Consider the following 26907-nt stretch of genomic DNA (forward strand, 5'->3'; position numbering starts at 1 on the left):
GTGTGTGTGTGTGTGTGTGTGTGTGTGTGTGTGTGTGTGTGTGTGTGCGTAGCTCCCTATGAAGCCTGACAGCACTTTTGTTGGCTCTCGTTTGTTCACAGTTACCACTCTCCAGGGCTGCCATGGTGACAGATGAAAGCTTAAAGAGCCCCTCCACACAGGAGTCATTTCAGCCGTCCGTCATCCACTAATGGAGAGCGCTGCAGCCTTCCTCTGAGGGAGCGTCTCTCTCTTTTGGCTTTCACCCCGGCTCTGTTCTGTATCTCTTCCTCACGTGTCTGTCACACGTTTCTCTCCCTCTCTTTCATGAACTCTTTCCTCAGATATGTCCGCGTCCAAATCCAGACAGGCTGTTAAAGACTCAGGCGTATATTGTTCTTCTGTCACTCTCCTCATTGCAAATATTTCAGTATTTTTGAGAGGAGAGAAAATGATTAGCAAAGAGATAATTCAGTGCCTCAACTAATGAGCCAGCATCCTCCTTTATTATCATTCTGTGAAATTAAGTGCATCTGACCTCAAAATCAATCATAAAACTAGAGCAAGAAATATCCAAACTCTCCTGGAACCTGCAGGTTTTGACAATGAACAAAGAAATGTCTGCAGGAAGCACTCGGTTTGACATGTGTTGGGCGGAGCACAGCACTTTGAAATCTAAGAAAATGTTAAGCTTTTCAGAAAACACCGCGATGACCAATGATGACGCAGCCGTGGTTCTGGTTCACGGTTGCTGTGGTGTTTCAGAGCTAAGTGTTCTTAAAATACTCCTGTGTCTGCACCGAAGTCAGAGCTGCGATCAGATAGAACAGATGTTGTCATGGACACACGGTGACAGTAGAGGAACTGAGTTTCTGGGGAAAAGTTGGACAACCGTCATTTGTTTCGATGTAATTGATTGTATCGTTCAGATGCAGCCCGGCGTTACCGTTTCATGCTGCGGAGCGTCGGTGAATGAAGCCTCGTGTTAACTATACAGACAAATATCAACCCTGCAAATAATCCAAATACTGCGCCTCAGCTCATCATAAAGAGGCTGAAGGTCTGACAACATGTCAGACAGCGGCACAGTCAAATGAGAACTCTTGTTCCTATAAATGCATGCTGACAGATCACAAAGGTTATAAATATCAGGGTGGAACTGTCGACTAAGGTCTTTTGAAGCGATCATTTCACCAGCGATTCTTTTGATTTTCCCGCCATTTACTCATGTCATGCTCTTTGTAAAAAAGGCTACATTTAGTTTGTGCTTTTTGAGCACTATTGTCTGAGTTGATATGTTGCTGTGACTTTGGCAAATTCATTCATTCATCTCACTTCTATTCTAATCTCTATAAAACAGCTTTCTGCATTGATGCGTGAATCTGTTTGTGGTGCGTGGTTGAATGCACATAAACAGTCCGTGTGGAGAGTAAAAGAGGCGCGATGCATCGGGGAACCCACCGGCTGTCGTCTGACAATAGGTTAGCTTTTTATTTCTTTAAAATTAGCTCGTAAACAGGCTACTTTTGAAGCAATCTGGTCGTACACGTCGTCTCTTAACTCCAACTCCAGTTATGCATCTCAAGCTGATATTGGGACTGTAAATAATGAGCACAAGGAAAAGGAGGTTTTGGCCCGGATATCCGTTGACCCCAGAGGCTCGTCTGATGTCAGAGCGATAGCCGAAGGCTTCCATCCTTCTGACCATGCAGCCAGAGATCAAATCTCATTCTGTCTCTCTCTGAACCTTCCGAGCCATCCACCGCCTCTCTTTCCAAGAAACCTTTCTCCTGTTAGGAAGGTACCAGAGTTCGGTAGGATACAGAACGGACAAACTGGTGAAAGTCCATTTCCTTTCTCTGGGCCGCCGGCTGAGGCCGAGCTGTCGAGTGCATTTACCGTCTCTCAGCCCAGTGTGACAGCTCCCTCACAAATATCCATCTTGCTGCTGCTCGCTGAGATTTTACTTTGCAGCAAGCATTACTCTACTCTTCTGTTATTATGCTGCGGACCACAACGGGGTGGCCGTCACATAAACGGTTTAAAAGCAGGCGTGCATCACTAGCTATACTTCCTGCCCCTAAAATTCCCCTCAAAGTGCCATGTGGTGTCTCCCCTCAAAGTGGAGTCTCCAGTCTGCCTCAAAGCTTTTTAAGCCTTTACGGTTGTTATATAGAGGTAGGAGGTCTGAGGACCGCTGGGAATTACCATTTGGACATTTTCTTCTGTTTGTCCCGGAGACGTCCCTGGTTTCTGTCAGCATGGTTTTGGTGAAAGCTTCTAATTACAACAAAACCAATCAGCCTCAGCCACGGTGGCCTGAGAAAACTTCTCCCCTTTGCTTCTGTATTGAACAGCAGCTGACTTCATGGTCTTCATCACTAAGAGGCTGAACTAAAGGAAACTCCACTTACTCTTCTACTAGATATTTGACCACAACTCTCATGACTGAGAGTTGCTGCTCCATAAAACAAGAACTACTCCGTCTTGGCCCACCTGCTGCTCGGACAGTTTCCTCTGAATCTCGTCGCTGTGGCAGACGTTGTAGACCACCGGCTTGGCCAGCTCCGCCTCGATGCGAGAGAGCCATGTCCGCAGGTTGCTCATGTTCTTATCAAGCTGCTGCACCGTCACCAGCGTCTCCTTCAGCTTTCTCACCCTGCCGAGAGAGAAAAACATCACGTTACAGGAAGGCGTCGCTGGAGCTTCGCTGGTTAAGGATTGTATAATTGTTATCGCATATTTTCCTCCATCTATCTATCACAAGTATTGTGTGTGTATCAGAGCTCCATTGGTGTACAAAAAAAGCAAAATCTTTCCTGTTTAAAACCATCAGATGTCTCATAAGAGTTGAAAATAATCAGACACAGCACACTGCAGTGTGAAGACAACTCTCACTTCCCAGAGCAGACATGCTGCCCACGGCGACAATCACACCCATCACCCGAACCATTGTTAGCGCGACGCTCGGCTCTACGCCGCAGCTTCGTCAGAGTCTGGGAAGTGCTCGCTGTCGTTCTCACGTCATGACACAACGGGGGCTGTTATGGCGGAGCGGTGGGCTGACCTACATCCAGCTGAGAGCCGGGGGATGTCTGGGTGGAGAGACTGCATTCCAGTTCAGCTCTCAGGTCAGTGAACTACATCGTTTAACAAACCAGCACAATGCAGAGAGGGGGCGACACTGCACCGTCATGTGACTGCAGCCGGTGAGAGCGCTGAGTACCAGTGTGTGTGTGTGTGTGTGTGTGTGTGTAGATTGCACTCTGTCTGGAGGTCTGTCATTTCCAAAAAATATATATTGTAGGTTACGTCATTCAGATCGTGACGGTGAAGATCAACCACATGTTTAGCAGTGGGGATCAGGGTTCCCACTCTGTTCTAGAAATATTTTTCCGGACTTTTCCAGTGATGATCTTGCTGTTATGAGAGGCAAGGAAGTCCTTCTCCATGAAATCAGATCCTACGTGCTTAGAAATGACAAATTGATCCTAACATTGTATATTAAAGAGAGCTACCAGCCAGCAGTGACCTACTGATTACTACACTTGAAGGATAATGTATAACTGACATTATTCCGATTTTCAAGTTGACGTCCAACCACCATGTGCTAGCATGTGACGTGTTCACAGCGTTTCCATGAGAACCTGTTCACAGCACTCTCGTACACAAACCAGCATTCAAACGTTGATCTGATCCTGAACACAAGTTCAACCTGTTCTGATAGACAGACGAGTAGATCCTTCTCAGCTAAAGGAAAATAAGATTCTTCAGGACATTTGGACTTATTCTCTCATTTTCCATGACTGGAATATTGGTCAACTGTTTTCCCGGTTTTCTAGGATGCTTGGGAACCCTGAGGATACTTTCTCAGCACTTTGAGTTGAAAAAACCTTTTTCTCTGACGCTCAATCACAGGAGCAAAGAAAGGGCCAGCGCTGCCCAAATGACCCGTCAACAACCCAAAGGTTTTGCCTTTCTACAACTCTTGTTTTATATCTTGGAGAAATGCTTCTTTTAGACAATAGAAAAGGTTTTATGGGGATTTTCTGAGCCTCTTATGAATGACTTTGAATAGTTCATCTGAAGATGTGAAAAAGAACCAAACGTGGAGAAACATGAGTCTCACAGGACAGCGGTAACAAGGTCAGTGCATCTCGTGGTACAGAGGAACGCTTGTGCACAACGATCACAACGATCAACGCACATTACCATTAATGACCTCAATAACTGGAGATACGTGTGTACGCTTCAGATGCTTCCAGGTATCCATGTAAGCAGAATGATGCAACACAGCAGCAACAAGCAACAACAATCTCAGATGCTGCAACAGCAGACACTGTAGGGATGTGTTTTGGCTCCTGATGCAGCTGCGCACACGTGTGTGTGTGTGTGTGTGTGGGTGTGTGTGTGTGTGTGTGTGCGTGTGTGTAGGCGTTTCATGTCTCTGCAGTATCTGAGGATGTGGCAGTAAACGACGAAGCGGAGAGATGCATCAGCGACATATAAGACATGGTGCTGCGATCATGGTATGTGTGGTGCTCGTTGCATCGACACACATACACACAACCGCACACACACACACCTGCCGCCCAAGCTGCCACCTAAATTCCGACACACACAAGAAGAAGGGAGCCGGCGGTCTCAATTGAATTTGCTCTGAATGACTCTGCATGTCTACATGCCTGCACCGACAAAAGCCCAGCCCATCCCCCTTCGCTCCTGATCTCCGTGTCTCCTCCTCCTCCTCCTCTTTATCACAACAAAACACCCGATCTGCTCCCCTTTCATCCGCCCACCTCAGTCTCGTGCTGGCCGGGTGGCGATGAGGGCGAAAGGTACTTACAGGCTGGTGAGAGGAGGCTATTCCATGGTGATAGCTCGTCCGCTAGCAAGCACAACCCCCCATTTACTCCATCCCTCCCTTCCCCTTCCTCCCCTGCAGTCCGCCTGTCTCCTCCTCCTCCTCCTCCTCCTCCTCCTCCTCTCGCCAAACATCTGGATGCAGTGACAGGTTCACTCAAGGACACAGAGCAACAGGAGCTAGCCAAATCATTTTCATTATCGATTCATGTTTTGATCATTTGTACCATTAATATGATTATTCAGTCCCACATCATTATTGCCTTTGTACCCTCTTCTTCTTCTTCTTCTTCTTCTTTTCTCCTTTATCTGAGAGTTTAAACATGTGAGTGCGATAAATATGATGTATTTTAAAAAGCAGAAAGCTTAGAGTTAATAAAGCTTTGCCTCAGAATGTCACTGAAGAGTAAATCAGTGCAGGATTATTTTTTTAATCCACAAAATATATTCAAAATTCCACTTTTGAAAGAAAATTTTAAATGATCACAAAGTAAATTTTAGTGCAACAAAATGTTGGTAAAAAATGAAATACTTGATAATGTACCAATCCTACGTTTGGTGTGTTTATATGTCTAACTGTCTGTTTTTATGTGTATGTTTAGATGAACAGCTTAACAGGACCAAAGACTTTCATTGGGGCACTTATGAGGAGAAAAGTACATCTTCAAGATGGAAACAAAACATCTGTGAAACTCTAATATCACATAACAACAAACAGCCAACGAGCAGCAACAAAGAACCAGAAGCCCATTAAAGTGAGTCCAGCTCTAGAGCGGAGTACAGGTGCAGCTGTCGATCGCTGGCAGTGTGTTTGGATGGGACCAACAGGGCCAGCGGGGAGCCTCAGTGTGCAGAAAACCTCCATCTGCCACCTTCTTCCATTTCCAATAAACCAGCCTGGGGTTCAGTGATACATCACCAGGAGGGAATGATGAAGGAGGTTTGGATGAGGAAGAGGAGGAGGAGGAGGAAGAGGAATGGCACACAAGTACGGAGAAAGAAACCGTAAATCTGAAGCCCCTTTCAGACACACAGCCTACATTACATCGCCGCTCTTCATCTGTCTGTTACAGTAACGGTTGGATTCAGACATGAGACACAGAGATCACCTGATATTCAGCAGCTGGTGAGAGAAGCGTCTGAAAAAACATCAGCGAGATGTAAAAGACGGGCAGAATGAGTTCATTCAATTGAAGTATTCTTGCTGTTGAATCCTTAATTAACGACCGTGAGCCCAAAAGGAGACTCGCCACCGCTTCCCCGAATCATCCGATACCTGTTCTCATCCTACATTTCATCACTTATGTATTACAGAGTTCTGCAGCCTCGTTCATAATGTCCATGCAGTGCACCAGCATGGACTGAAAGGACAAAGGTGTGGCGCGATATATGAGACGAGTATACCGGCCACAATAATTACAATACACAACATTATGCCTAATATCCATCGCAGATAGGAGGCATCTTTTTAGTGCAAAGCAAACAATCAGGCTTGAATAAGGTAATCATCAATCATAAGCATAAATAAAAAAATCATAACATGGTGCAAGTTTTTTTTTTTACTTTCCTACTACGATGGCAAGCTAGACAGTTTTTAATAATGTCAATCATGTGACAATGTTAAAGAGATTCACGTGAGTGTTTTCTTTATCCTGTATCTTTCCTCCGACTTGTTCTCATGCTTTGTGTTCGTGCTTTTATCGTCTACTCATTCACGCTTTCATGCAGCTGGTGTGGACAGAAATTGAAAGTGCATGTTCAATTCAAATGTTCTCACAAGTTCATAAAAGGTATGGAGTTTTACAGCTCTCTTGATAAATGAACATTTAGCATCTCTCTGTGTATTCGGCCTCTTTGTGTTAATCTGACAGAGATGTTGAAACGTTACCCGATCCGACCGTCTTCACATTTACCAGCGTGACTTTTGTGTAAAAAGTTCTCGGGCTTCAAAACATTTGTTTAACAAGCTGAACGTCTTAAAGTGGCTTCAGGATCCAGATGTGTTGGAAGCTTTATACCAAAAACACACATCTGCATGTCAACTGAAGAATAAAACAACCTTCAGTCCGCAGGGCAGGAGTCAGTCATCTCGTCTAAACACCAGGAATCTAAATCACCTTATTTGCCCCACGCACGCACACGCACACACACACGCACACACACACACACACGCACACTTGAACTTCACTACCACACATTAACATGAACTCTGAGGAGACTTCCTCCTTTGTTCGGACTCAACAAACCAACGTGTTAACCGACACCATCTCTTGAAAAGAGAGCCGTGAGTGAGAACTGCGTCGTCTTAATTCATCAGCATTAAACTGCCAAACAACACTAAACACTAAACACTCAATAATATGTAAGAGCTCCACTTGAAATTAACGACTCAGCAAACTGCAGCTCAGAAAGAAAAGCCCGCAGTGTGACACTTTAAGTAACGTTCGCTGCGCCAGGTGTGAGGAGGAACAGTGTGTTTTAAGGAAAAACATCTGCCTTGCATGCGTCTTATTTAGACAATGACGAGAGAGGACGGTGCCCCCCCCCACCTCCACCCCCCAGTGGCCCCCAAAGGCCGAGGGCCCGTCAGCACAAAGCCCCGTGTCAGCAGACGGCAGCTGCTGCGCCGGGTGACGGAGCACCCGGTTTGTTTTGGGGGACAAAGGCGAGCGGCGGGCCAGTGTCAACGCGTCTAATCCCTCCACAAGTCAAACCTCAGCGCTCAGCTGCCGTTACTTAGTTCGGCGAGATGCAGACAAAAGGCTGAGGGGCAGTCGTCACTGACTCTGAATCAGCTCCTCTTATCACAACGTGTGACACATTACTGCAGACCTCATGTCTGTGAAGTAAACGACTTCTCTTCATGTTGGGCAGATAGAGATAACATGGAGGTGAATAGTGAAATGCAGACGGGGTTAAGAGTAGAGAGACTTTGCAGATTGACTTTAATAGAGTAATGCAGCGGTGAGTTGGAAAACCAGGAAATGAATCAGTTTGCACTTCCTGTTTCTTTCTTTCTACTTTCTTTAAAGCTGGTCATTAATGAATTGCTGGGCTGGTTGTAAACACAGAATAATCTCATTTCATCCTGTATCTGCTCCTAAAACTGCTCTGGAGGTTTTGAGGAGAACAACATGGACGAGACGATGGAGCGATGGTTCCCTGGTCGTGTTAAGCAGCTTGTGAAGACCCCCCCCCATGTTCATCAGCTTAGCGGCTGCAGTCTACTGACCCTGAGCCTCAGAAGATGATCATTATAACATGAAGCATGTGACACATATTGAGTGAAGTGCTGATAGGTTAGAGATACGCACGGCTGTCCACAAACCTTCTCCTGACTGAGGTCCCTTAGACATCTCAATGCTTCAGCACGCAATGATATTTTAGACAATCGTGTTCTTCCAACTATGAGTCAACATAGTGAGGAAGCCCCTCTCCTGGTCCATAAAGAGCTGGCCTGGCCTGCTCAGAGCTTCGACCCCGACCCCATCCAGCACCTTTGGGTGAACTGAACCGACCTGAACAGGTGCTGCCCATGGCTGTGGCATCATAACATCTACATTAATAGTGTGACAGCAGCACATTCCATCACAGACTGGAGGCTCGTGCCTCAGCGGCGGCTCATTAACCGGCTTAGCCTCGTTATGCTGGTCAGTCCCTGAGGGGGCGGGGGGGGGGCAAATCCACTATTGTGTGTCACGCTCCACTCCGGTCCCGCTGTTGTTTAAGACGGAGGGCGCATCTCATCATCACGATGCAGACCCTCGTCCACCTTGTGCCTCTCTGTCAATATGTGCATTGACTGGAGGTCCTGTTTACTCAGTCACGTCCTCCTCGGGCCGTGTCCACAGTAGATGAGATGTTTTTACATGTTTCCACATTAAAGGGGCCATTACGTGAGCTTGTGTTCACCAGAACAGTCTGAACGATGTGATTTTCAATGGAACACAGAGTTCACCGGCTACACCGGTACAGGAATGCTTTTAAAAACAGTCCATGGAGGTTTCTTCTACGTAAACAAAAGGAGCTTATATTCTACTATTCATGTTGTGGTGTATAATATATTTATGTGAGGTTTTACAGACTAGTGAACTGTATCGATACACAAGTACCAGCTGTGACTTGACACACACCGCTATTTATCTTTTAATAAATATCTAAAATCCTATCCCCTCGATTTTTCTGCGTGGTATCGAATATTGATGTTTTTGAAGGTTTTGCATCAAAGTTAGAGATTCCAGTGTCGTAACAACACTCGTACACACTGTGGCGAGTTTCATTGGGAAAGGAAAATAAAGAATCTATCGATCTACAAAACATCTGGACCGGCACAGAGACGCACCACTTTCATTCAGAAACAACTGGAGTTAGGTTTGTAAATCACAAGCTCACAAGCTCCAGGCTGGCTCTTTGCATCTTTCTGTGTATAAATGATCATTTATGTCAGAGATTCTTCAAAGAGTCTCAAAAGACACATTTGTCAGGATATGAAATATCAAAGTGTGAGAGAAACCGAGAGGACAGACAGCGTAACCGGGGTCACTAAGCAGCCACCATATGGCCGATCTATGTCAGTCATTCCCATGAAGGATAAGCCCCCCCACCCCCCCACCCCCTGACTGCTTTAACCCATCTGGCTCCATGAAAACAGTCCACTCAGCTTGACTCAGTTCACTTTGCTGTGATTCAATGTGGATCTATGAACATAGAGTCCTTTACGGTCACTAAACAGACAAATTATCAGGAGCAGAAGTCAGCTAAAACTCTCCGCCCTGTTGTTTGGCCAGAGATGTAGCGGTAATTGTTGTGCACTCCGCCACCCTGCGACCACCCTGCAGGAATAATTACTGTGCTGTTTGACTGTGAGAAAGCAAAGTTTCTAAAAGAGAGCAAAGAGCTTCTGACATCAACTGTGTGTTGACAACACATAATTATCCAGGAGATTCATATTATGGTATAAATTCAAAAGGAGAAGTCAAAAGTCCAAATCTGTGGCATAAATACAGCCTCGGTCGCAACAGCAATGTCCATAACTTTAAGAACCCAATAATGCAACAATCTCGCCTGAGTTACGCAATGATTGGTGTTCGGAGGAGAGACAGTGAGCAGGGCTGGGACTTCTCACTACAACTGCTTCATCACTTTCCATGTGTACAACTGAGAGCAGCACCACGAACGTCCTCCAGGAGAGACCGTCCCAGAGCGTGCATCGTTCTAAAGAGAGATCCAAAGGCCAGGAGGACGATAACATGAGCGGCAGCTTCCAGCAAACAGCCACCACTGAGAAGCATTAATATATTTTTTGTGAAATCCCAAGCATGCTTACAATCTTTAGATAGCATGCAACATACATGGCATGTGGAATCTAATACCACGCAGAATGCTAATACACTAAATGCTAAAGTTGAGACGCTAAAGCTCAAATTGTTCTTCACAGTCACAAAGTTGTTCACAATGAAACAAGGCGAGCGACCAACAGACCGTGCCATTGCCATACTACGAGCCGCAACACTACTCTGACTACAGTGGAATAAAGACAAGAGTCTCTACTTGAAAACATGAAAACTCATGAATTCATTCGGCTGAAATCTGCCTCAAACAGCCTCATTAACTGCTCCCCGGTCCGCTCCCCCCGCCATCTTGTCTCTTCCTACCTGTTCTCGATGTGGTCAAACAGATGCTGCCAGCGGTCGTTGACGTCCGTCAGCTTGTCGTTGACCCCCGTCTCCTTCGTCTTGTTGCTGGCTGTGATGAGCTGTTCTCCCAGCTGCTTCAGATGGGTTTTATTCTCACTGAACAAGTTGATCTCCTCCATGCAGTCCTGACGGAGAAACACAAAGAGCAGGAATAAGAAGCAGCACGTTCACATCTCAAACCACCAGTGTGTTAGACATGAATTACACACTGAATCATTCGTCTAAAGAATTTGTAAATGAACATATCATCATTTCTTTAAGTCTAGTCTTCATGGCTTCAACGGTTCGCGTAAGAAGAAACAGAAGATGAAACATTCACTGAAAACAAAAATCAGCCTCACTTAAAGAAAGTGTGCTTACTTAAAACACCATGTGACCTACAATTATTTTACTAGAATTTGTAAAACCATTAACTTGATTCATCTTCACTTTAGGAAAACCTCATGAAAGCTTCTGACTTTGGAAGTTTGCCGGAAAGGAAACACAACTCCTGCCGGGAGTCTGTGTGCCGGAGCAGGAGACACTCAATTTACCCCCCCCCCCCCCCAGTCAGGGCAATAAGTAAGAGATAAAAGCATCAGAGTTCAACACAAAACAAACCCGCGTGGCCCCGCGGGGCTCAAACAGCTGTTGTCTCTTGAACAATCGGGGGGGAATTCAGAGCTTTTTGAAAAGCCGGACATGTCCTCCCACAGAGAGCAGTGCAGCGTGACGGAGCAAAATAAACAGAGGCAAAATACATATATATACATATATATATACACATACACATAGACATACATAGGGTTCATACACATTTTTACCATTGTTTTCATGACCATTCTTTCTCTGAAACATCTGTGTATTCATGAAACATAAGAATAAAAGTCTGGCGTCACGCAGAGAACAACGTAACGTCAAGAGATTAAAGCATTTAAAAAAACACTAGGACATCAGTAATACAGATGTGTTCTCGGTCAATCTTACCTGAACTAGATATACTTTATTATAACGGTATTCGTGAAGATAAGTCCCATGTATTTTCCAAAACTTATTTTTCTGAAACTTCTCCAGGCCTGAAAATTGCAATCTTCAAATTCCATGACTACGAATGAACACTGCAAAGTGTTTTAAATGTCCTTTCTTGTTTTACATCTCTTTCAGCTGGTTCATGGTTTCGACCAAACAATGAGCGTCTCATTCACTCAGTGAACTTTGCTTATCAGCTCATCAGGATGATGAATTCACAGCCATCTTGACATGAATCCAATCCTCCCTGTAAACGGTGGCTAAGCAACAGAGGGGCGTGTCTTTGCTGCAGCCTCCTACCTTCTTCAGCTTCTCCACCATCTCCTCGATGTTGAGGTCGGAGTTGTGCGCCACCTTGTTCTCCATCTGCGTCAGCCACTCGCACAGCTCCTTGTTCTTCTCGTTGAAGATGATCCAGGCGTTCAGGCGATCTGCGATCTCCTGTTTACGCAGAGACACCTGACACAGAGAGGAGGACAGAGAGGAAATAAGCTTCATTGCTATAAATGTCAACAAACGTCATATTTACTCTCTTTAAAAGGATAAATGTCTCATTTTGTTATACACCTCTGGCCTCGACTCCTCTCTCCTCGTATCTCTTCCTTGCCTCCTCTGCTCGCATCTCCCGCGGGGCGAGATTAAGACGTGAGCAGAGGAGGCAAGGAAAGGAATAGAGGATGTACAAACTCTATTGGGTGAACTTTCCCACCTCCAGTATTGAGCAGCACACGGCCGCACCACTATTGTATTTATGTGTAAAGTGTAAGTGTCAAGTGTAAATACACAAACAAAGACTCAGTAAAAAGTGAAAGTGAGTATGATCCCTGCTACCCCCCCCCCCAGACTCACTTCACTACAGAAGCTCTCCTTCCTGAAGCCTCTCCTACCACCATCTGTTCCCTCACAATGACCCTCACACCCAAACTAACCCCCCAACACCCACACCTGTTGGTCTCCTCCGTCTCCCTAAAAAGACTCACAAGATGTACTAACTTAAGTCCTCATTACAGGCTCAGACTTTAACACTAATGACCAGAACACAGACAAAGAGACGGTGAACTCTGAGGTTTAAACGCAGGGTGGCAAACATGCTGCAGAGCTGTCACATGTCAGATGACAGTTGTCTTCTGAAGAAAACTAGAACGATTCTACAAGGAGCCTTATAGTCAACACACTAACTTCCCCTCCCTCGGTGTCTTCGTCCTGGAGCAGTTTAAAGGAGCTAGATTGTCTCATCTGACCTGCTGCTGTCTACAAACACACACACACACACACACACACACACACACACACACTAACAAAACACAAAGTGTGAGAGTGTTTGGGCTGAGCTGGTTACACATGTTAGCTCTTCAATGATTACCCAGTAGGCCTGTAGTGTGGTTTTCAAACGTAGTCCCAAAGAAACAGGAGGAATTTTGAAAAACGTTTTAAAACGTTAGACGACCAGTGAGTCTGCTCCTGCACAGTCACTGTGCACTTCATATGGTCTCTCTGACATGAAGAGGAAGTTATCATTTGCCACCGGTGACAAATAACACGTCACTTAACATACAAGCTGTTCCAGCTGTGCAGTCGATAGCAGCTAATGCTGCGCAGCAAAACATTGGGCAAAGTCATAGAAGTTCATTCTCAGTGTCAGTAGAGATCCCACAGTTTCACCTGAAGAATTAGGGGAAACGTGTATAAAATGATGCACAAGACCTCTGGAATATTTCAACTTGATTGATCCATTGAAACGAAAACTTAAAGAAACTTTTAAAGGAAACTGCATGACGAGGTGTCGTGCACTCTTCACCGAGCCGTTCTATGAAACTCAAACTAACTGCACTTGATTCAAGTCGGATCACACGCGAAGTACATCTTTCTTAAAACATCTTAAGCAAAGACGCACATGAACTTGGTGATTTACTCTGTCAAGTACAAGTGATGCAGCAAAATAAAAGTAGATAAACAGCAGAAGCCGAGATGCCGGATCAGAACTTCCCGTCTGGGTTCAGCTTTAGTTCATCAGCAGTCTCACCTTCAGGCAGAGTTCCTCCCACTGACGGTTCAGGTGCTCCACCTGCTCCTGCAGCAGCAGGATGTCGTCGGCGATGATGTACTGGGACAGATCCGTCTTCATGGTGCTCAGCTCCGTCAGGCTCTCAGCCCAGTCCTCTAGCGAGTCCTCGTTCTCCTGCATACCATAACACACCAACCGCCACAACAAACCGTCAGGGACCCCCTCTCTCTCTCTCTCTCTCTCTCTCACTCACTCAACTCCCTAATGTCTCTTTCTGTCCGGCCCCTTTCTCTTTCTCCCCGCCCAAAGAGAAGATTAAGGGCCACAGGCTGCAGGCCCGGGTCGGGGGAGGGGTGAGAGATGGGGGCGGGAGGAGGGGATTGCGGGAGGGGTGGGGGGGATCAAGGCTGTGATGGGTCAGAGAGGATGAGTTGAGTCAAACTTGGCTTTGCTCTCTTGGAACAAAGAGCGGCTACAATGTTTCCTGATGTCCTGATCAAACGTCTACATCTGCATCACCTCCATCTCAAACATTTCCCTTTGGATCAATAAAGTATCTGTTTGTGCTTTTTGTTTGTTTGTATATTTAAAAAAGAGGCAGTTATGACGGCTAATTACCATGAAAAGTTACATGAATATGAGCTTGTGATATATGTAGTGATGGATTAGATACTCGTAGTACGTAAAAATAATCCCAGTACGGTGAATGCACAGCAGAGTATGCACCCGAAAAATATAGTTGATATATAGCTATAGTTGAGCAATATGACCAGCTGTTTGCAGACGTACCTTGTTGTATTCCTCAGCGCTCAGCAGCTCATCGTCAAACTCTGGCATCGACTGGTTCAGTCTGGTCTTCAGGTCCTTCAGCTGCAGCGTGCGGTCTGCTAGTCCGGACTCGCAGCACTCCCAGTTCTGAGACGCACGCAAATAAAAAACAAACATTTGAAAGGCTTGTTGATCACGCAGATCAATGCTCTGGGTTCTTAAACAGCTGATTGGCTTTGAGACGGAGCAGAGGGCCATCACACTCCTTTGTCTTTGTCTTCCTAAACGTGTCCACTGTCATTAATTAGAGCAGATTGGATTAACTTGGCCGCTGTCAGAGAAACAGAAGAGTTCAGAAGCTAAAGGCCATGGATTACTGAACGGGTCTACTGGGCACAGGCCTTGGGGCCCAACGTGTCAGGGGCCCCTCTGGCCTTCACCTACAAAATGTACTCAAAGAGACACGTATCAACCAAGACGTGACTCAAAATGACCACAAAGAAACACAAGATCACTACAAAGAAACCAAATCAGCTCGAAAAAAGACACAAAAAGCAACAAAGAGACTCAGGACGCCTATGAAAAGGGACAAAACAACCTCAAAGTGACACAAAAGGACAACAAAGAAACATAACACTACTCCAAAGAGACACAAAAAGACCAAAACAACCTCAAAGAAACAAAAAATGACCACGTAGAAACTTAAAACTTCAACAAAAAGACCAAAACAACTTCAAGGAGACACGAAATGTCTGACATGTCTGTGCCCAGGGACCCCTGGTCTCATAATCCGCCCATGGCTACAGGGGACAGATGGAGGATTCAGACATGCGTCTGTCCACGTTGAGAAAACAAAAACGCAGAGAGAATTGTGTCTGGCAGCTTTGCACCTGCAGCCTCGGGGCAGCAGAGGAGACACTGGAAAGACTGGACCGTTAAATTGTGATAAATATCTGATAGAACCGAATCACAGAATAAGAGGACGATGGCGTCTCCGTCTCAGGGGACCAACAGTGCAGCACTCTCGCTGCCGGACACTGTGACTCAGACGTCCAGTGGCATCTGTGACCCTCTGACGTAACCGGCTGGAGGCCACTGGTTTGGTCTCATCCAACACAAAAGAATAAAAAGAAAAACCACAAGCCACACACAAAGGAGGGCGATATTTGAGAAGATCTGTTCCAAGATTTCATTTCCACTGTGTCAAATGATACCTGCTCTTACAAACGTGGCTGACAGAAAAATAAAGCAGAATTTAGAGAGAAAGCTCTATGATTGCATCTTTAATGTTTGCAATGTTATATACACTACTGATATACAATACTGAGATACAGTACTGATATACAATACTGCTTTCAAACTGACAAAAACAATGGAGATAAAAAATATATATATTTTTATATATAAATATGGACTAAGGGCTGCAACTGACAATTTCATCATCAATTTATTTCCAATTGAACAATTAATAATTTGTCAATAAAAAAAAAATCAGAAAACTCCAGAAAACTCTCTGCCTTGACAACAGACCATTCAAACTGATTGATTTCAGGCCCAGTCCAAGACCAGGACCTTGGTGTTTGAGTCCAGACCAGATCCAAATAAGGTCACTTAAAACCAAGCCAAGCCCCATTAAAAACCAGGACCAACACAGAGACACAAGTAGAGGCGGTGGAGAACACCGACTGTGGAGAGAAACCACATCCATCATTTCAGAGAATCGGGCGACTGAGATTAACAAGATGTTCCTGAACGCATCGCTTTAGTACCTTGACGATCTCCTCGGTCAGCTCCGTCCTCCGGCCCAGCAGGCTGTGCAGGTTGTCCCACTCCTCCTGCAGGGTTCCCAGGTCCGTCTGCAGCCGGGTCTGGGTCTCCTCGTCCCCCATGGAGAAGAGCTGCCGGCCGACTTCCAGAGTGTGGATGAAGCTGCACTGGTACCTCTGGAACAGCAGCTCTGTGTGCTGAAAGAAAAAGAAAAGGTTGAAGGTGATTTTTAAAAAAGGAAAGGAGAGGAGAGAAGGAAGGGAAGAGGAGCTGTGACCGTTGAGTGAAGGGATTACTGCTCCCTTTAATTATATCTTCACTCACAATATATTCAAATCTCATCTTTTCGTGGTAATCAAATGAGCAGAAAGGAAGCACTCTTCCTCTTCTGTTTTAATGAAATGTAATCAGCAGAAGTATTTTTTTCTTCCTTAAATCTCACATCAGCACCAGGCAGCTGCTTTGTTCCTGCTGCAGTGATGAGTGATCTTAATCTGAATCAACAAACAGTCCTGAACACGTGGATCAAGACTGTTTGGTTGTTTCTGGAAGGTCTGAAAAGCATTTCGGCTGAAAGTCAAGCACAGTACTTTTAGTTTACTTTAGTTGTGAAATCTTAGAGGGAAGAACTTTACACTCAAACACATGAGCTGCATCTTTATCATCTTATATTATCTCTTCATGCACACTCACACTCATACCAAGACACTTATTGTACAGTTTCTATTCACGTGAATTGTATTTAAGATGGAAAAAACATGAATAACAGAAATAACATTTCTTCTTACAATCAACACTTGAAATGATGAAGGCATTGAAGTCATGAAACTACAACACTGACAATGAGGAAGATCTTTGGTAGAAAATAATGAGAATATATAAAAACAACATTTTAATCAGACCCTCTAAACTAAAAATAAAATAATAATCTCTTTTTATAGACTTCTGCTTTATACATTAGAATATTCTGTCCTTGAAGTTTATTGTGGTTCTTCAGCTCTGGGTTTGTCACTACGCAGTTTCTTATATCCCTGTAAAGTGATGCCATTATAAATGATTTATTGTCCATTAAATTCCCACGGTTCCCCTGCCTGGGCTTTCTTTTAAATCCCCTGGTACTGCCGGCCTGCTGTACGTCCGTCTCACCTGGAGGTCCTGCAGGGAGCGCCGCAGCTGCTGCAGGCTGCAGTGGGCCGGTCCGGCGGGGGGGAGGAGCATCTGTGTCTCCGACAGGAACCTCTGCAGCTTCCTCAGGCTGCGACTGTACAGGTGCCAGTGCTTCACCAGCCCCTCCACCAGGGAGCGCCGCTGGTCGGCCCGCTGCACCGCGCCCTGCCAGTGCTCCCTGAGCTGGGCGAGCTTCAGGATGAAGTCGCTCCTGGACACATTAACACAGGTAAGGAGCTGTGTTTGCCCCGCCTTTATTTTATAGGAGCAGGCTCTTCTTACCTGTCCTCCACCTCTCCTTTCTGCAGCAGGTGCAGAGCTTCAGTGATAACTGAGTGAAGGATCTGGTGACCGGTGGACAGCTCTGCCTGGAACCGCTGAAACACCAGGAGAGATCAGGGTTCAGGGCTTTGTTTTCGTTAAGTCTGTTTGTGAGTCTGTGCATCACGGAGGATACCATGTGTGTGCAGAGCTGCTGTCTGAGGCCGGTGTACGAGCCGGAGACGTCCACAGCCAGGCTGTCCTCCATCCTCTGCAGGAAAGACATCCAGCTCTCACACTTCTGCTGGAAGCTCTGCTGCCTCAGTGCATCTGTCTGCAGCTCACTGCACACAACAAACACTTCAACTTTAATGCCCACGGTAATGGATTTTGGGGTAAAAGGAGTTTTGAAACAAAATGTAGCAGCAGAAAGTTGTCATTGTTTGCACCAGTGTAAGCGATTATGAAACAACAGCCGGTTTTAAACTACAGATATATTACAATCATCCAGACTAACAGCACTTTCCGGCCTACATTGCATTCAACTAACAACACCGACAGGAGCCATGAATAGATTCTGCACGTGTCACCATTTTCTTATCATTAAAACTTGATGCTGTGATCCATCGTTACACCGCTGTCCTCAGCCCCCTGGTTCATGTGTTCGTGTGCTGATCTCAGATCTGACCTGCAGGCCTCCTCGGCTCTGGCGGAGGCGTCGGCCCAGCGGTGGTTGAGGCGTCGTAGGCGGCGCGCTGCCGCGTCGCCCAGCGTGCGGGTGCAGCTCTGCTCGTTCAGTACGTCCAGGTCAGCAGACGGGCCGCTCAGCTCCAGGAGGCCAGACTGGGAACATGTGGTGGTCACAAGGGATCACAAGAGTCTGGACTACTGCAGGCAGGAACACTACACTCTGTTACATTGAGTTTACTAGTTCTTCTCCACTCATTGTTCCGCAGACAAACTCCTTATTCATGGCCTGAAGATCCATTTCCATCAATACCTACATTAAACATTAATTCTGCAAAGAAATATTGTCCTTCCAACACGTATATCACATCTAAATATCTTATTTTCTTAAAATAACTCTTAAAGGTCGGTCAGCTGGCTGTGAACATATGACGGAAATAAATACACCAACATCAGAAGTCCTTTTAAATGCTCACCAAACAAAATGGGAATTTAAAAATCTGCAATTACATGAAGACTGAAAAAGAGGATCTTGTGATGCAGAAGCTCCAGCAGCTACAAAGTGCTTTGTGCTGAGACCGTTTGGATAGATTCTGTAGAAATGATCACTTAGGACCTCGTTATGAGACAGATTAATACTGGAATCACAAAAACTTTAAATTATACTTGCTTATAGAAAACTCTAAAAAGTTGATTTGTGCTAAAAAAATAGTTTAAAGAAAAAATATCTCAATCTTTGTCCAAATATAACATTTCCAACAACAAAAAATGTAACAAAATAACAAGTCCAGATGTCGTTGTTGAGAAGTAGAAGTCTCCTGCTCTGTGGATCTAAAGGAAGGAGACGCAGTCGTTCATAAACTCCTCTCACGCCGTCTCACCTGGTCCGCTGGCCGAGCCTCCGCTTGCTGCAGCTTTCCCTCCAGCGACTCCAGGACGTCTCCAAACTCCTGCAGCCGCTCAAGCTCCTCCTGCACGCAGGCGACACACATGACACGATGCCAGCTGGGTCTTAATTTACAGGTCACTGTGACACGCAGCGCACGCAGGTGGCAGGTTTCTTATTTTTTTTTACTGTACTTAGCTACTGTGCCCAGATATATTTAGTTTTATTTTATTACTTGTTTTTCATGCAGCAGCTAGTGTTGTGTTGATGTTTGTATGGATTGATATAGTTAATACAAAAACGTTAAATGACAAAACAATGAAACAACAATAACCATAATGTAAATAAAATCCTGTTGGGTTATGAAATGAAACAGTTACACAATAAAAGGCTTCATCATTGGACAGTTCCCCTGACGACCTCATGTCAAATGCTGTCTTCAGCGATCAGCGCTCTCTAATCCACCGTCTATAAATAGACTGATTAACTGATGTGCTTTTACCTGCAGCTGACCCAGCATCCTCGCCCCCTTCTGGCTGAGCTGCTGAACACCACGCGACAACAACCGGCTCTCTGATTGGACGAGACTGGCGGCTGAAGGTTCCAGGTGGCTAATTAAGTCCTTGGAGGCCTCCAGCACCTCCTCCAGGCCGGACTGCAGAGTGCCCGTCCTCTCCAGGAGACTCTGTGGAGCAGAGGTGGACGGGGACAAATGCAATAAGAGGACTGGAGAGTTTCAACAGCATGTGGTGTTGGTGTAGTTATTAGTGAGGTTTTCTGAAACTGGAGGGCTGAAGTTATTTATTGATTCAATATTTGACAGCTCAAGAAGTAGAACTAGTAAGAAATAAACACATAGAGGAGTTATATCTCAGCCATGGGGAAGTAAAGGAGCATAAAATCAGCTCATAACTCAAACCAAACGCTCTGATTCATCAGTTAAATGCTTTGAAACTACAAGAACAAGTGCAATCTCAAAAACAAAGCAAAACAAGCGCAAAAACTAAATGTTAAATTTGATTAAAAATAATAAAGGAAGTCAGTGAGATGCAGTTGAAAGCTCCAGAAAAGGCAAGAAGGTGGATCTTGTGTTGCTATTCTGTCTCCAAGTGTCAAGAATGAGCTTTTCAGCGCTTGTACATCTAGAAAGGTTACAAGCAAATACCAAAACAAAACAAAACCTTCCAAAAACATAAACCAAAGGCAGATTTAGAAAGAATATCGCTTTCTTTGTCCACTTCGTGTTTTTCGTTATTTCCTCACCTGAGCACTGTGCATCTTGCCAGCGAGCTGCTCCTCGGTGTCTTCGTCTGCAGCCGCTCCGCTCAGCGACGACCTGACGTCGCTCTGCAGCGTCTGCAGCCGCTGAGAGAAAGACGCAGCCAGCCGGCCGTAGACCTCCCACACCTGCAGGACGCCCCGACTCCTCCGGAGCTGCTGGTCCAACGCCGCGGACACCGCCGTCCAACTGGAGGAGGATTGGTTGATTAAGGAGTGTGACGTTACAGCCCAGTGTCAGTTTGTGAAATAGTCTTGCACAGGGACAAGAAGAAATCTTTGTGTGTGTGTGTGTGTGTGGCTGCATGCCGTCCGTCTCACCCGTCTTTCTGTCTGTCCAGCTGCTCTGTGAGGAGGGCGGCGGCAGCAGGACTGACGACGTCTCTGAGGGAGGAGGCGCTTTGACTCAGTTCGTCCCACTCTGTCTCTGAAGCTTCCGTCTCCTCGTGAAGAAGCTGCCTCCGACACAATGAACACCGTCAGTCATCACCGGTACAACATCCAAACTAAATCAAACACGCTCTTTCTGCACACTGAAACCAGAAACTCTAGAGGGATATTTTTTTTTGCATGCTCCACGTGTATATTAAAGTTCCTGTCCAACTCTACCCACTCCAGAAGCAGCTGGTGCACCAGTCCTCCTTTACCTGCAGCTTTTCATGGAGATCTCTGTGTGTCTGCAGGCAGAGCGGAGAGCTGCTGTGATGATCCAGAGTCTGAGACGTTCTCGCCGTTTTCAGCATCATCTGATTCAGTCGCTTCTGCACACAATCCCACAGCTGCTGACCCTGAAGCAGCCTCTGTTTCACTGAGTCATGCTGTCAAAGAACAGACAGGATGTTCCAATATTACCGAGAAGAAAGAAGCTACAGCCGGCAGACGAGACATCTCACATATGTCCTAGTTGTGACAACAGTTTTATAAAGTAAAAGTCGGAATAAATACATTTCTGATGCCATATATATTTGTTTGTGATCAAATTGCTGCTGGTAACTCGGCGAGATAGCACACTTATCTTGTTTCTTTTAAGTCCACTTTCACATTGTCCTCAGCATCACTTACCTGCTGTGTGAGAGCTGCACAGGCCTGGATGGATTTATCCGTCCGAGAGATGAAATCACTGCTGCTCTTTTCTCCTCCACCTCCATCAAGTCCGTCTCTCAACTCCTGAAGAGCTGCAGACTTCTGCCCGATCTTCTCCTCAAGATCCTGACTCACCCAAAAAAGGCGGAAAATTCCGTTTGCGTCAAGTATTGAACCTGAAACAGCAGCTTTGGTTCAGGCGTTGTGATTGTTCTCACAGACCTGGCAGGTGTTGATGCTCCTCTGCAGCTCCGTCTGGCTGCTGGGCGTCTGAGCCGAGTCCATCCAGAGGTTCTGATCTGTAATCCAGCTGTTGATCTGCTGCAGTCGGGCCTCCCGCTCCACTCTGCTCCTCAGCTCCTGCTCCACCTCCTGGAGCTGAACACCACAAACAAACAGCAGCAGCAAGTCGGACATATTTCTTCTGAGGATCAAGGACTTGAGAATGTTTAGAAATGATGATTACATCATCAGCTGCTCTTGCTGAGCTTCACCGTTTAGTGAAAGGATATTTAATCATGAACAAAACACAAAATAATGGGGAATCCAAAACTGCATTAACTTTGGTGAAGAGTCAAGCGTTTGGTTCATTTGATGGGATATTCTAGACCAGGTTTCTGAACCGTCACAGGTCCATGACCCCACTACTACTGTGGGTAAATTGATGTGATGTCACTAGTTTTTTATACAGCCCAATATCGCATCACTTCCCCCGGTGTCTTTACAAACTGTACAGCATTACAACCCCCTCTGTCCTTTTCAATCTGCGCTTCAGATAAAGAAAAACTCCACAAACAAACTCTTTAACAGGGAAAAATGTTAGAAAGCAAAACATAATCAAATCACAATACAGACAATCCATATGAGAACAGAGGATGTGTAGAATGGATTTGGGATCAGGGGAAGAAAGCTTCTAAGTAGACCTTGATGTGTTTGTTTTCTGACCTGAGAGTTGAGTGTTTCCTGCAAACTGAGCCAGTGATGGCTGAGCTGACCCTGCTCCTCTGCAAACTGGTTGTGCTCACGGCGTCTCCTCTGGCCGTCCTCCGTACTGCATGTCTGTAACGGCTGGCTCACATAGTCCAGTGTGGCCTGATGCGCCAACATCTCTGTCAGATACTCCTATAAAAATAAATAAAAAGTCAAGTTAAACAAGACTTCCAGCAGGGAATCAAGATTGCACTTAAATGAGTGCACTAACAGCGTCCCACCACCAACACGTCAGTAATCAGGACATCCGTCCATCACTCAGCTCTTCTCTACCTTGCAGTACTTCAGGAGCTGACTCAGATCAGCGTTGGTGGAGGAGGTTCGGTTGACTCTGCTGCGATGCTCCTCCAGACGGGACTCAGCAACTTCCAGCCAGACCTGCAGCTCCAGCAGCGCCCCCTGCTGGGTCATCGTCTTCATCCATCGCTGAGGAGGAGGAGGCAAAAAAAATGACATACTTCGTCTCTGTTCTTCAAGAAGCACTTTTTGCTCTCCTCAAAAAAGATTCAGCTAACCCAGGATGTTTCTGCCCTTGTGGTAAAATATCATTCCAGTCTGATGGAGCTCTGCGGTCAGCCTGTAAGCTTTAGGAGGATTTACTACATGAAATAACGTTATTGGTCTGTAAATGGCTGTGCTCTGACGTAAACATCAGATGTTTGATACGCAGCAGTCTGGGCTAGTTTTCAAATTTAAAGCGAAAGATATTTCTTTACTTTGACCTTTAAGATGAATATAGGAGGTGAGTGAGAGGGCAACACAGTGGGCGAGGGAGGGGAGAGAAAATACTACGAGTCAGAAAAGTAGACAGAAAACAGAAGTGAGGAACGGAAAATAAGGAATAACAGCAGGAAGACAGGATGAGAGGGAAATGAGGAGGAGGGAGAGAGAGGGAAGTAGAATAGAATAGAGAAAGAAAGAGGAGACCCAGACAGACAGAGGAGAATGATTTCACACCAATAAGCGTGTGAAGAGTCCTCATGATGGCATTGTGCTGCACGGCGGGGATGTTTAAAACTAATTGGTGACAAAAAGACTGCAGCGAGGTTTCTGAAATACCAAACCGCTCCACACTGTACATGTGGGCACGGAGAAGCAAACATTGGGACGCATTTTGATATTTAGAAACGCATAAGGACAAAAATCTCAATTCCATTTGTAATTTTCATTAAAATAATAATATGAGGCGGCACTTTTGGGCCTCCGTAACGGAGTACACGTTGAATCTTTCTTACCTTATGCAGAGCTTGTTGGACGACAGGAACATCGGCCAGCAGACCGGACCAGTCCAGCTCCATCTGTCTGAGCTGGGAGCGGACGGAGCAGAGACCTGGGTCTGAAGGCTCCTGGTCCTCCTCCCTCAGCTCAACCAGCTGGGTTCCAACACAGATGACAGCCACCTTCAGCTCAGATTTGGCCTCCAACTCTTTGGTCAAAGTCTAAAAATAGAAATGTTTGGTTATATTCTGTTCCCCACAATCGCAAAAATGACCATCCTCTACTCACTGTTCAGCTTATACAAACTGATTTATTTTATTTTTAAGTTGGACATTTTTCCATTTGCAATTACAGGAGAGTGGTCAAGAATAGTATACATGTTCAGTGTGTAGAGATCGTGACTACACACTAGTTTAAAGGTCTACTGACACTAAAACTAGATGATCTAATTCTATACACAGAAACCCTCCTAACATTAAGATTAGACTTTGACGCATCCAGTTGTTGGATCTAAAGAACAACAAACTTGTATTAGAAAGGAAGAGAAGGTGAATCATTTAATTAAAGTGGAAATATAGCGATGTTTAGAAATGTGTGCAGGTTTGAATGAGTGAAGTCTGGTCTGAGCAATGAGCCTCCAGCTCCTGCTCACCACAGACTGGAGGTAGCGGTCACGCCTCTGTTCAGCATCCGTCTCCTCCTCAGCTGAAACGGAGAGCCGACTGCATTCGTCAATGAGCTCTCTGGCTCCGCCCATCCAGTCTGCCAGCACAGCGGAGTCACGAGAAAACCTGTTTATTGGTGGAAAAGAGCACATTTGAATTAAGCAATCGACCTTAATAACGTGTAATCTGAATACGTTTCATTTATTATCTTATTCATATTTATTTGTAACAATAAAAGAATATATGGGATATATATATAAATATCCCATATATATGCAATATATAAGGTCAAATCTAAATCAATATTTGATCAAACTTATTTAGTCCAAACAAGTATGTTTGTCTCCGTCTCATCTCCCACCTGCTCCTCAGCTTCCTGTTCCTCTCCTCATTGGTGCGTTTGAGCTCCGCCTTCTTCTGCAGGGCTCTCCATCGGGCCTCCAGCTCGCCGGTGGACACGCCCACCCCTCCACAGCCGGCCACCTGCAGCCAGAGCCCTGCCTCCAGCATCCGACTGAACCGCGCCTTGTTCCCCTCCAGAACGCCACGCTGCTCCCATCAGAAAGACAAAAACCTTATAAACGCTGATTGGCTTTTTTTTTGTTTTTGAGAGTTAGATGACAGCTTAGCTGAGAGACAGCTAGCCTATTGTAGCTCTGGTGTCTTCAACTCCTTCACTACACACACACACACACACACACACACACACACACACACACACACGCAGACACACACACACACTTTGTTGACCACTGAGCGAGTTGCAGCCATTTCAGATGAATAAGAGACACATTTCCAATTCCACAGCGGAGCCACAGAGACCATGGACCAAAATGAATTCTAGTTGGAGGTCTCCGCTCTGCTAATAACTCACATCAAAGCCCAGGAACATTGTGTGCCCCTACAGAAAACAACCCATTCGCTTGTACTTAATTGAGCCAATTAGGTTTTGAGTGCAATGTACAAAGTAGAGCATGGAGAGCGCGCCCAATCGTCTCCAAATGAGCAGAACGGAACATTGCAAAATGCGCTCCGTCCTCCAGTCGGCTGCTTGTTGGTTAATCAAAGTCATACCCAGACAGTCAGAAAGAACATAAGTATTAATAATAATAAAAATGACCTGGTAGAGGGAGAGCTTCTCTGATATCTGCTTCTCAGGATTAACCCCCACATGCATCTTGGGAAATGAAGCCTCATTGGCTCTCAGCAGGGAGTCTGACCAAGCGCTGTCCTCCTCCCACTGTGACCACACCTGAGACAGACGGAGAGAGACGATGACGGTCAGAAGAGACATCTCTGTCTCTTCAAATCAATTCTGTGAGTGCTTTTTCATGATTCTTCTAATTCTATACAAAAGCTGCTCCTGTTCCCTGAATAAACCCATCATGTTGTGTGCATGCGTGTGTCTGCAAAATATAACTGTGTTGAACAGATTTCTCTTGGCGATGAATCAGAAGACTATATTTTGATGATCCAGAACAGAAGTGGCAACATTCATGTCCATAACGTTCTCTTAGAAACCTTTCAGATGTCACAGTAACAAAATGAAGAGCTTACAGCCATGCTAGCCGCCTCGGAGATGATGCTAAAGCATGCACTGTTTAGATCATCTTCTATTGCTTCATTTCATTCTTACCTTCCCGTCATGCACTACCTGTATTGTTTCCTGCATCCTGGTGCCTTTCTCCAGTCCGTGCTGCTGCAGTCGGGCCACCTCGTCCTGCAGGCCCGTCACTACACCCTCCCACCTCTGGAGGGCGCTCTCTGGGACTCTCTGGGTCAGCTGCTGCAGGATCTTAAAATGATGGCCCAGGAACTGGAAAAACTTCTGATAACAGAGAGGGTACGTAATGTTAAAAGATTATACTTAGCTAACAAAGCAACTGTGTTTTTCTCTTCTGTATTCCCCAGGCGGTACCGTGTGACCGCTGAGCTGCTGCTGGAGCTGAGCTCTGCTGTGCAGCTCGGTGTCGGGCCGCTGGGCGAGGCGTTCGGAGCCCAGAGCCAGCAGCTCCTGCAGGCTGTAAACCAGCCGCTCGTACTGCTGCTGCAGCTCCACGCTGGTCTTCAGCTCCTCACAGCGGGAGCGAACACCACCCAGAGAACCATCCATCTCCCCCTGTACATAGGAGGCAAACGCAGATTTAAACATGCAACTGAATCACACAGTTATTGAGTATTATCTTTAGGGAGTAAGCTTCCCAAATGTCCAGATATGACGTTTAGCCGTTAGCTCACCTGCGAGGCCTGCTGGATGATAGAGGGAGGCAGGTGGCGTCGGTCAGCCTCCAGCAGGGAGCTCACCTGCTCCACCTGCTGCTGCAGAGACTCCTGCACGTCAACCAAAGCCTGGGAAACACACACACACACACACGCACACGCACACACACACACACACACACACACACTGATGTTGACTGACTAGCGAACAGTCAAACTTGTTAAATCTCTTGTGTGAATGACTTTCGGGCTATTCCTCAAGTAGCGAGTGAAGTCCTCTCTCTCTAACTTTAAAGGTAGTAAATACTGGTGCATAAACTACAGAAGGGTTTCACCTCATAAATCTATTCTAGTCTAGTCTATTAT

General features: G+C 45.7%; 1 protein-coding gene across 8 annotated transcripts in view; it reads right to left on the reverse strand.

Annotated features, from left to right (window-relative positions):
- The window catches only part of LOC116397578 (nesprin-2-like), a 92184-nt gene that overhangs the window by 10025 nt on the left and 55252 nt on the right, over positions 1-26907 (reverse strand). For all 8 annotated transcript variants that reach the window (XM_031873120.1, XM_031873123.1, XM_031873122.1 and 5 more), the window contains 26 exons: positions 26560-26670; positions 26240-26440; positions 25976-26149; positions 25442-25573; positions 24683-24870; positions 24309-24447; positions 23674-23877; positions 22712-22864; positions 22394-22570; positions 21671-21826; positions 21428-21574; positions 21013-21183; positions 20687-20820; positions 20351-20555; positions 19590-19772; positions 19083-19172; positions 18203-18357; positions 17711-17858; positions 17536-17630; positions 17233-17464; positions 16089-16283; positions 14341-14466; positions 13570-13725; positions 11847-12005; positions 10497-10663; positions 2476-2638 (listed from right to left, as the gene is read on the reverse strand). In XM_031873120.1, coding sequence (XP_031728980.1) covers positions 2476-2638; positions 10497-10663; positions 11847-12005; positions 13570-13725; positions 14341-14466; positions 16089-16283; positions 17233-17464; positions 17536-17630; positions 17711-17858; positions 18203-18357; positions 19083-19172; positions 19590-19772; positions 20351-20555; positions 20687-20820; positions 21013-21183; positions 21428-21574; positions 21671-21826; positions 22394-22570; positions 22712-22864; positions 23674-23877; positions 24309-24447; positions 24683-24870; positions 25442-25573; positions 25976-26149; positions 26240-26440; positions 26560-26670 — 4161 coding nt within the window. The remainder of the gene's footprint in view (positions 1-2475; positions 2639-10496; positions 10664-11846; positions 12006-13569; positions 13726-14340; positions 14467-16088; positions 16284-17232; positions 17465-17535; positions 17631-17710; positions 17859-18202; positions 18358-19082; positions 19173-19589; positions 19773-20350; positions 20556-20686; positions 20821-21012; positions 21184-21427; positions 21575-21670; positions 21827-22393; positions 22571-22711; positions 22865-23673; positions 23878-24308; positions 24448-24682; positions 24871-25441; positions 25574-25975; positions 26150-26239; positions 26441-26559; positions 26671-26907) is intronic.

This window comes from Anarrhichthys ocellatus, unplaced genomic scaffold (assembly GCF_004355925.1).
Source record: "Anarrhichthys ocellatus isolate YVR2014 unplaced genomic scaffold, GSC_Weel_1.0 scaffold69, whole genome shotgun sequence".
In the NCBI taxonomy this organism is placed as follows: domain Eukaryota; kingdom Metazoa; phylum Chordata; class Actinopteri; order Perciformes; family Anarhichadidae; genus Anarrhichthys; species Anarrhichthys ocellatus.